Source organism: Vanellus vanellus, assembly GCF_965231255.1.
Source record: "Vanellus vanellus genome assembly, contig: HAP1_SCAFFOLD_1131, whole genome shotgun sequence".
Classification (NCBI taxonomy): domain Eukaryota; kingdom Metazoa; phylum Chordata; class Aves; order Charadriiformes; family Charadriidae; genus Vanellus; species Vanellus vanellus.
The window spans coordinates 42985-53962 of NW_028127906.1; the positions used below are offsets into that span (position 1 = coordinate 42985).

General features: G+C 60.4%; 1 protein-coding gene across 1 annotated transcript in view; it reads left to right on the forward strand.

Moving 5' to 3' along the window:
* LOC309684858 (chromodomain-helicase-DNA-binding protein 3-like) overlaps positions 1-8411 on the forward strand; it is a 51292-nt gene extending 42881 nt beyond the window's left edge. Inside the window, 5 exon segments of the mRNA XM_082500706.1 lie at positions 1082-1214; positions 3490-3685; positions 5991-6154; positions 7016-7142; positions 7839-8411. Of these exon segments, the coding sequence (XP_082356832.1) occupies positions 1082-1214; positions 3490-3685; positions 5991-6154; positions 7016-7142; positions 7839-7942 (724 nt within the window). The 3' untranslated portion in view covers positions 7943-8411.
* Positions 8412-10978: the final 2567 nt, after the last annotated feature.

The following is a 10978-nucleotide window of genomic DNA, read 5'->3' on the forward strand; positions in this document are numbered from 1 at the left end:
TTGGGGTGATGAGAGGGACATTGGGGACAGAGTGACGCAGTGATGGTGACACAGTGGTGTTGGTGACATGGTGACGTGATGACAGTCCTTAGTGTGCAGCCACAGCTCTGTGTGCTGGAGGGGGGATGAGCAGAGGGGACAACAGGGAGACGTTGGGGACCAGGTGACATGGTGATAGTGGCATGGTGATGCAGTAAACGTGGTGACACTGTGGTGGTGACACAATGACGGTGGTGACAGTCCTTAGCACACAGGCGTGGCTCTGCGCACTGGATGGGGGATGACATGGGGGGGTTGAGAAGGGACATTGGGGGACAGGGTGACATGGTGACAGTGACGTGGTGACACAGTGATGGTGACGGTGATGTGGTGACAGTGACATGGTGACAGTCCTTATCATGCAGCCAGAACTCCCTCAGCTGGCCAGGGGATGACCTGGGGGGGCTGAGAGGGGCACTGGGGACAGGGTGACGCAGTGCTGGTGATGCAGTGGTGACGTGGTGACGGTGACGTTGTGGTGATGGTGCTGTGGTGACGGTGCTGTGGTGACAGTCCTTAATGTGCATCCACGCCTCCGTGTGCTGGCTGGGTGATGACCTGGGGGAGGACGAGGGGAATGTTGAGGACAAGGTGACATGGTGACGGTGATACGGTGACGTGGTGACGGTGATACGGTAACAGTCCTTATCGTGTAGCCAGAGCTCCGTAAGCTGGCTGGGGGGTGACCTGGGGGGCCGTAGGGAACAGTGACATGGTGACAGCAATGTGGTGACTCAGTGACGGTGATGTGGTGGTGACAGTGCTGCGGTGACAGTCCTTAACGTGCATCCACGCGTCCGTGCGCTGGCTGGGGGATGACCTGGGGGATGCTGGGGACAAGGTGATGCGGTGACGTGGTGATGGTGACACGGTAACATGGTGATGGTGACATGGGGACAGTGGCACGGTGGTGGTGATGAGGCGGCAGCCTTTAGCACGCAGCCGTGGCTCCGTGCGCTGGATACGGGGGGGGTGTGTGTGGGATGTTGGGGATGGGGTGACACGGTGATGCGGTGACACGGTGACAGTCCTTAGCGCGCAGCCACGGCTACGCGCGCTGGACGGACATCCAGAACGACGGCGCCTTCGGGGTCATCAACGAACCCTTCAAGGGCGAAGCCTCCAAGGGCAACTTCCTCGAGATGAAGAACAAGTTCCTCGCACGCCGCTTCAAGGTGAGCGCACGGGGCGGGGGCTCGCACGAGGCCTTCGGACGGGGGGGGCTCGCACGAGGCCTTCGGACAGGGTGGGGCTCGCATGAGGCCTTCGCACGGGGGGCTTGCACAAGGGTGGCTTTTCTGCCGGGGTTCTGCTCCCTTGCACACACGAGGGCTGTGCTGGCGCCGCGGCTGAGATAGCAAGAGGGGTTTGCGCGAGGGCTGTGTCCGTGTGAGTGCGGCACTCGCACAAGGACCTTGCACGAGGGTCGGGCTTGCATGAGGGTCTGGGCACGACAGGTGCCTGGATGCCTGAGTCCTGCCTTGGTCTTGTGGTGGTGTGACATCAGAGTTGGGTGTTGGGAAGCCTGGGTCCTCTCTGAGCAATGGATGACGTCATAGTTGGGTGCGCATACCCCTGGGGGCTCTGAGCAATGGGTGACATCAGAGCTGGGTGTTCGGACGCCTGTGTCCTCTGTGAGCACTGGGTGATGTCAGAGTTGGGTGTTGGGACATCTGGGTCCTCTTTGAGCGCTGGGTGACGTCAGAGTTGGGTTTTGGGACGCCTGTGTCCTCTCTGTGACTGCTGGGTGACGTCAGAGTTGGGTGTTGGGACACCTCTGTCCTTTGTGAGTGCTGGGTGACGTCAGAGTTGGGTTTTGGGACGCCTGTGTCCTCTCTGAGCGCTGGGTGACATCAGAGTTGGGTGTTGGGACGCCTGTGTCCTCTGTGAGCACTGTGTGACATCAGAGTTGGGTGATGGGACGCCTGTGTCCTCTCTGTGAATGCTGGGTGACATCATAGTTAGGTGTTGGCTCACCTGTGTCCTCTCTGAGCGCTGGGTGACATCAGAGTTGGGTGTTGAGACGCCTGTGTCCTCTCTGAGCGCTGGGTGACATCAGAGTTGGGTGTTGAGACGCCTGTGTCCTCTCTGAGCGCTGGGTGACATCAGAGTTGGGTGTTGAGACGCCTGTGTCCTCTCTGAGCGCTGGGTGACATCAGAGTTGGGTGTTGAGACGCCTGTGTCCTCTGTGTGTGCTGTGTGATGTCAGAGTTGGGTGTTGGGACGCCTGTGTCCTCTGTGTGTGCTGTGTGATGTCAGAGTTGGGTGATGGGACGCCTGTGTCCTCTCTGTGAATGCTGGGTGACATCATAGTTAGGTGTTGGCTCACCTGTGTCCTCTCTGAGCGCTGTGTGACATCAGAGTTGGGTGTTGAGACGCCTGTGTCCTTTGTGAGCGCTGGGTGACGTCAGAGTTGGGTGTTGGAACACCTGTGTCCTCTCTGACTGCTGGGTGTGACATCAGAGTTGGGTGTTGGGACGCCTGTGTCCTCTGTGAGCACTGTGTGACGTCAGAGTTGGGTGATGGGACTCCTGTGTCCTCTCTGTGAATGCTGGGTGACATCATAGTTAGGTGTTGGCTCACCTGTGTCCTCTGTGAGCGCTGGGTGACATCAGAGTTGGGTGTTGGGATGCCTGTGTCCTCTGTGAGCGCTGGGTGACGTCACAGTTGGGTGTTGGGATGCCTGGGTCCTCTCTGAGCGCTGGGTGACATCAGAGTTGGGTGTTGGGATGCCTGGGTCCTCTCTGTAACTGCTGGGTGACATCAGAGTTGGGTGTTGAGATGCCTGTGTCCTCTCTGAGCGCTGGGTGATGTCAGAGTTGGGTGTTGGAACACCTGTGTCCTCTCTGACTGCTGGGTGTGACATCAGAGTTGGGTGTTGGGACGCCTGTGTCCTCTGTGAGCACTGTGTGACGTCAGAGTTGGGTGTGCGGACGCCTGTGTCCTCTCTGTGACTGCTGCGTGACATCAGAGTTGGGTGTTGGGATGCCTGTGTCCTCTCTGTAACTGCTGGGTGATGTCAGAGTTGGGTGTGTGGATGCCTGGGTCCTCTCTGAGCGCTGGGTGACGTCAGAGTTGGGTGTTGGGATGCCTGGGTCCTCTCTGTAACTGCTGGGTGACATCAGAGTTGGGTGTTGAGATGCCTGTGTCCTCTCTGATCGCTGGTTGATGTCAGCGTTGGGTGTCGGGATGCCTGTGTCCTCTGTGAGCGCTGGGTGACGTCAGAGTTGGGTGTGCGGACGCCTGTGTCCTCTCTGAGCGCTGGGTGACGTCAGAGTTGGGTGTGCGAACGCCTGTGTCCTCTGTGAGCGCTGGGTGACATCAGAGTTGGGTGTGCGGACGATTGAGTCCTCTAAGCCATGGATGACATCAAATATGGGTCCCTGGGTGTCCTCTCCCTCCTCCCCCCCCCCCCCCCTACCGTGCCACCCCTCTCCCTTGTCCCCGCAGCTCCTGGAGCAGGCGCTGGTGATCGAGGAGCAGCTGCGTCGCGCCGCCTACCTGAACATGACGCAGGACCCCAGCCACCCCGCCATGGCCCTCAACACCCGCTTCGCCGAGGTCGAGTGCCTGGCCGAGAGCCACCAGCACTTGTCCAAGGAGTCGCTGGCGGGCAACAAGCCCGCGAACGCCGTCCTGCACAAGGGTAAGAGGCGGGTGGGCCGGCGCCCCCGGCGCGGACGCCCCGTGTAGCGCCTCGCACCTCTGTACCGCGCTCTCTCAATCATTAAAGTGGGGTTCTCCTCCCAACCGGCTCCCGGTGTATCCTTGCTCTGCGTGTGCTTTCTGGCGGCCGGAGAAAGGGGGTTGGCGGGTGGTGGTTGGGGGAGGGGAGAGGGGTGTTGAGGGGGGGGCGAAAGGGACACCGCGGGGGGGGCGAAGCAGCTGCGGAGGGTCCCCGAGGGGAGGGGGTGGGGTGTTTTTTTTTTTTTTGGGGGGGTGGGAGTAACGGCGGGGTGTGGGTTTAGGGGGGCCGAGGGGCTGTGGGGCAGGCGGGTGCCTCTGTCGCTTTGCGCTAGGATGTGTCTTGTTGTGTACGGCTGGAGCGTGTCACTCGTGTGTCCCCTCGTTAACCCGTCATGTTTAGCCGGAGGATTCCGGAGGCGCGGAAGGAGGATATTCGGAGTATCCCCGGTGGCTGGAGTATCCCCGGTGCATGTCAGGAGTCAGGCTGGAGTCATACGGACGCGGTGTCCTTCTTTGCGTGTGACGGCTTTGCCCGGAGTGGTGTTTTTCCCGGTGTATCTCCGGGATGTTTGGATGAGCAGAGCTGGAGAGCTCCGGAGGAACGTGTTGAGCAATGCCGGAGTGTCTCTGGTGTCGCTGGAGTAAGGAATGAGCGGCGCTGGCGTAGGCTGAGGATCTCGGGGGGTATCCCCGGAGTATCAGTGCTGGAGCCCGGGATGAGAGTGCTCAGGGTGTCTCCGGTGTAGCTGTAGTGTAGATCCGGAGTAGCTCTGGTGTATCCAAAGTATCTCCGGTGTATCCCAGGAGTGTACCCGAAGGATCCTTAGTGTGTCTGAGGAGCGTACGTAGAGTATCTCCGGAGTGTTTAGAGCATGTCCCTCCCCCGAGTGACCACGGCGCGTCCCCGGAGTGTCTCAGGTGTGGCTGAATTTCGTGCCTGGAGTAGCTCTGGTGTGTCCGGAGAGGGAACCGGGGTGTCTCCGGAGCGAGTCTGGAGCATCTCCGGTGTAGCTGCAGCGTAGAACCCCCCCTGAGTCCCTCAACGATGCGCTCGGAGTATCTCCGGTGTCTCCAGGAGAGCGGAGCCGCGGTGTCTGTAGGCAGCAGGTCTGGAGGCCGTCAGGAGTAAACCCGGAGTATCTCCGGGGTGTGCGAGGTGGATACCCAGAGGATGTCAGGAGTAAACCCGGAGTATCTCCGGGGTGTGTGAGGAGGATGCCCGGAGCACGTCAGGAGTAAACCCGGAGAGTTTCAGGAGTAAACTCGGAGTATCTCTGAGATGTCCGAGGTGGATGTCTGGAGCACGTCAGGAGTAAACCCGGAGTACCTTTGTGGTGTGTGAGGAGGATCCCCACAGCATGTCAGGAGTAAACCTGGAGTATTTCTGGAGTATCTGAGGATGATGCCCGGAGGGCACCAGGATTAAACCTGGAGTTAACCCGGAGTCTCTCCGGGGTGTCAGGAGTAAACCCGGAGAGTTTCAGGAGTAAACTCGGAGTATCTCTGAGGTGGATGTCTGGAGCACGTCAGGAGTAAACCTGGAGTAAACCCGGAGTCTCTCCGGGGTGTTTGAGGAGGATGCCTGGAGCGTGTCAGGAGTAAACCCGGAGTATCTCTGTGGAGTTTGAGGAGGATGCCCGGAGGGTGTCAGGAGTAAACCCGGAGAATTTCAGGAGTAAACTCGGAGTATCTCAGAGATGTCTGAGGTGGATGTCAGGAGTAAACCCGGAGTAAACCCGGAGTCTCTCCGGGGTGTCAGGAATAAACCCGGAGCCTCTCCGGGGTGTGTGAGGTGGATGCCCGGAGGGTGTCAGGAGTAAACCCGGAGTCTCTCCGGAGCGTTTAGTGAATATTCTCGGAGTGAGGAGTCTCCAGCGCGTTGAAGGAGTCGTAGCTGCCCCGCGTTCACGCGCGCACCGGGGGTGACTCCCGGGTTACTCGGGGACATCGTCCCCGGCGACCTCTGACCCCTCCCGCCCCAGAGCGTGTCCCCCTTCTCCCCCCCCCCACCCCCGGGTAGCAATGGGGCCTCCCCTCCCTCCCCCCCCCCTCCCCATTCGCACGTGAGTATCTTCCGCCCCGCCGCCCCCTCCCAGTAGCCTCCCAGTAGCCTCCCAGTAACCCGCGAGTAAGTTGTGCGTTGTGAGCGAGTTGTGCGTAAGCTGTAAGTCGTGAGTCGGCGCGGGGCGGCCCCCCCCGCCCCCCCCCCGGCGCTGACGGGCCCCCCCCGCCCCTCTTTTCTCTCTCTCTCTCTCTCCCCCCAGTGCTGAACCAGCTGGAGGAGCTGCTGAGTGACATGAAGGCCGATGTCACCCGCCTCCCCGCCACCCTCTCCCGCATCCCCCCCATCGCCGCCCGCCTCCAGATGTCCGAGCGCAGCATCCTCAGCCGCCTGGCCAGCAAGGGCACCGAGAGCCACCCCCCGCCCGTGAGTCACGGACCCCCCCGGCCTTGGGGACAGCCTTTCCCTGCGGTATCCCCCACCTTGGGGACGTCCCCCCACCTTGGGGACATCCCCCCACCTTGGGGACAGCCTTTCCCTGTGGTATCCCCCACCTTGGGGACGTCCCCCCACCTTGGGGACAGCCTTTCCCTGTGGTATCCCCCACCTTGGGGACGTCCCCCCACCTTGGGGACATCCCCCCACCTTGGGGACAGCCTTTCCCTGTGGTATCCCCCACCTTGGGGACGTCCCCCCACCTTGGGGACATCCCCCCACCTTGGGGACGTCCCATCCTGGAGTATTTCTCACCTTGGGGACATTTCTTTTCTTGGGGACATCCCCCCACCTTGGGGACGTCCTTTCTCTGGGGTATTCTGCACCTTGGGGACATCCTTCAACTTGGGGACATCCTTCAACTTGGGGACATCCTGTCCTGGGGCCATCCCTCACTTTGGGGACGTTTCTTTTCTTGGGGACATCCTTTTCTTGGGGACACCCTTTTCTTGGGGACACCTTTTCCTTGCGGACACCTCTCGCTTTGGGGACATCCCCTGTCCTGGGGGTCAGTCCCCCTCCCTTTGGGGGCACCCCCTCCCTTTGGGGACACTCCCTCCCTTTGGGGGCACCCCCTCCCTTTGGGGACACCCCCTCCCTTTGGGGACACCCCCTCCCTTTGGGGACACTCCCTCCCTTTGGGGGCACCCCCTCCCTTTGGGGACAACCCCCGCCTTGGGGACACCCCCACCCAGACCTCTCCAGAAGTGTGTCCGTGTCCCGTCCCCCCCCCCCCCATCCTGGTGGCAACGGGCCAAGGGGGTGGTGACAGTGCTGTCCCCATCGTTCCAGACCTTCCCGCCGGGGCCCTATGCCACCCCCCAGAGTTACGGGGGCACCTTTGGGACCCCCCCGGCCGCAGCCCTCCCCCCCGGAGGGGCCAACTACAGCCAGATGCCACCGGGCTCCTTCATCACCGGTGAGCACCCCAAATCCCGGGGCCGTGGGAGGGGGGCACCCCAAATCCTGGGGCCGTGGGAGGGGGGGCACCCCAAATCCCGGGGCCGTGGGAGGGGGGCACCCCGAATTCTGGGTCCATGGGTGGGGGGGCACCCCGAATCTTGGGTCTGTGGGAGGGGGGGCACCCCGAATTCTGGGGCCGTGGGGGGGGGGGCACCCCGAATCCTGGGGCCGTGGGAGGGGGGCAACCCAAATCTTGGGTCTGCGGGAGGGGGGGCACCCCGAATCCCAGGGCCGCGGGAGGGGGGAGACACCCCAAATCCTGAGCCCACGGGTGGGGGACACCCCGAATCCCAGATCCGTGGGAGGGGGGGCACCCCAAGTCCCGGGTCTGTGGGTGGGGGGACACCCCAAATTCTGAGTCCATGGGTGGGGGATACCCCGAATTCTGGGTCCATGGGGGGAGGGGGCACCCCAAATTCTGGGCCCACAGGTGGGGGGACACCCCGAATCCCGTCTCCGTGGGAGGGGGACACCCCAAAAACCGTGTCCGGGGGGGGACACCCCCCAAATCCCCTCTCCGTGGCTTTCCCAGACGCCTGGCTCCATGGGGGGGGAGGGGGGTGTCGGGGGGCTGTGGTGGGGGTCCAGACCGGACCCCCACCCCCCAGACATGTGGGTCTTCCCCCCCCCCTTTCTCCCCCCCCCCCCTCAGCCGCCGCCAACGGCCCCCCGGTACTGGTGAAACGGGAGCGCGAGGCCGAAGGGCCGGAGAAGAAGGAGCCGCGCGGGGGCGAAGTCATCTGCATCGACGACTGAGGAGGGGGGGGCCGTGGGGGGGCCCCCTCCCCTCCCCCCCCCCCCCTTAACCCCCAACCCCCGCCTCCCCCTTCCCCTCCCTGCCCCCCTTCCCCCCCCCCCCCCCCAAAATCCGGTGGGGTGGGGGGGTGGGGGAGGGGCAGACTGCCAGAAATGCCTCGTTTCACCCTAAATCTGGTGCGGGGGGGGGGGGGGAGGAGGGGGGGAGGGGAGTGGGGCAGCACCCAGGGGTGGGGTTGGTTTTTTTTTGGGGGGAGAGGGGGGGAAGGAGTGACGAGGACCACTGCAACTATAAATATGAATATATATATATATCCCCGGTGGCGGGGGGGACTCCGGTGTCCGGGTGTCCCCGGTGTCCCCCCCCCCGGTGTCCCCCGGTGTCCCCAGGGCCCCCCCTCCCCCCCCCCCCCGGGGCTCGGGCACTTGTTTAACCGCAGCAGAATAAAATCCGGTTCCTTGGCTACGGCACCCGGCTCCGCTTGTCCCTCGGCGTCACCGTCACCCGTGGGGGTGGCGACTGGGTGGCCACCGGCCGCCCCACGCCGCTGTGGGGCCACCAGCAGTCATGGGGATGGCCACCGGTACGGTCATGGGGATGGCTTCCGTCGTGGCCACCGTGGGAATGGTCAACCGTGGGATTGTGGCCACCGACGTGGTCATGGAGATGGTCACGGCCGCTTGTGTCGCCGTGGGGATGGCCACCGGCTTCACCGCAGGGACCGTCGTCCCCGTGGTTACGGTTACAGGGATGGTCGTGGCCACCATGAGGATGGTCATCCGCGTGGTCGTGGTCACCGCCAAGGTCGTGGGGACAGTCACCGGCGTGTGCTGCTGTGGGGGTCACCAGCACGGACACGGTCATGGGGACAGCCACCACTGTTGGCATGGTCGCCCCCATGGCCACTGGCCACCTCCAACGGTCACAGCCATTAGTGTGGTCGTGGGGATGGCCACCGGCCACGGCAGCTTGTGCCACCGTGGGGACAGCCGTCAGCGTGGCCGTGGCCACCGGCATAGTCCTGGTGGTGGTCACAGCTGTAGTGATGGCTGTGAGTGGTCTGGGGGCAACGGGAGCCCTTTGGGGACAGTGTGACAACTGACTCCTGGCTGGAGGGACGAGGGGACAGATGGAGGGATGAGGACAGGGATGGATGGACAGACAGACGCATGAGGGGATGAATGGGTGGAGGGTGGTGGGTACCAGGGGGTGGACGGACGGACGAGGGGAGGATGGCGGGAGGGAAGAGGGGGTCCAGGTGGGTCTCACTGGGTTCCAGGATCCCCCCAACCCCCTCCCCGTGTCCCCAGGCGCTTGGGGACCTCGTTGCTCAAACCCTCATGGTCCCCTGGTGCCATCTCCACCTTCCCTATGGGGACCTCCTGGGGCCTTGGCCAACTGGGATGTCCCTAGGGGACCTCCTGGTGTTGTGTCCAAGTGGGGTGTCCCTAGGGGACCTCCTGGTGTTCGGTCCAACTGGGGTGTCCCTAGGGGACCTCCTGGGGCCTTGGCCAACTGGGATGTCCCTAGGGGACCTCCTGGTGTTGAGTCTAAGTGGGGTGTCCCTAGGGGACCTCCTGGGGTCCCCCAGGAGGGTGCCGTTGGGGCCAGGAGTGGTTCATGGCAATTTCCCGCCTGACATCAGAGACCCGTAACCTCCGGGGGGCTCAACTGTGGGCTGCAACGACAACCGGCGGTGGTGCCATCACCCCGGGGTCCATCACCCTTTGCGGTGGTCAACCCTGGGAGAACATCCCACCTTGGGGTGGTTAACCTTAGGCCCCGGGAACCTGGGTACCCCTCACCCTTGGGGTGGCAGACCCTGGGCTCCCAGCAATCCTCGGGCCCCGTCGCGTGGCCGTGGCCAACGGCGAAAACCGTCACCGGTGGGTGGTCAATCCTGAGGGGGGGGGGCCACCAGCCTGGGGCCAGCGACGGCCCCCCACACACGCGTGGCCGTCACCTCCCCCGGAGCGAGGACACCCCCCGCGGCCGAGAGACCCCCTTGGCCGGTGGCTGATGCCTACAACGGGGTGAGCGGCGCTTGACGTTCCACCTAAAATCACGTTGGATGATGGCAACGGCCGCACGTCCGGCGGGGGCTGAATTATTAGAGGTGTAGGAAGTAGTAGAGCGTTTGGGCGCCATCTACGGCGTCATCGGAATGGTCGTCTAAAGCGTTGTCCAAAGCATCGTTTCAAGCGTTTAAATCACCATCTAAATCATCGTTCAAATCATCGTCTAAAGCGTCATCTAAATCATTGTCTAAATCATCGTTTATAACATTTAAATCGTTCAAATCATCATCTAAATCATCGTTCAAATCATCGTCTAAATGGTCCTCCAAATCATCATCGAAATCATCGTTTATATCATTTAAATTGTTTAAATAATCGTTTAAATCATCGTTAAATCGTCCTCTAAATCATCATCAAACCCATCGTTTATATCATTTAAATTGTTTAAATCATCGTTCAAATCATCGTTCAAATAATCTAAATCATCCTCTAAATCATCAAAATCATTGTTTATATCATTTAAATTGTTTAAATCATCGTTCAAATCATCGTCTAAATCGTCCTCCAAATCATCATCGAAATCATCGTTTATAACATTTAAATTGTTTAAATCATCGTTTAAATCATCGTTCAAATCATCGTCTAAATTGTCCTCTAAATCATCATCGAAATCATCGTTTATATCATTTAAATTGTTTAAATAATCGTTTAAATCATCATTAAATCGTCCTCTAAATCATCATCAAACCCATCGTTTATATCATTTAAATTGTTTAAATCATCGTTCAAATCATCGTTCAAATAATCTAAATCATCCTCTAAATCATCGAAATCATTGTTTATATCATTTAAATTGTTTAAATAATCGTTCAAATCATCGTTCAAATCATCGTCTAAATGGTCCTCCAAATCATCATCGAAATCATCGTTTATATCATTTAAATTGTTTAAATAATCGTTCAAATCATCGTTAAATCGTCCTCTAAATCATCATCAAACCCATCGTTTATATCATTT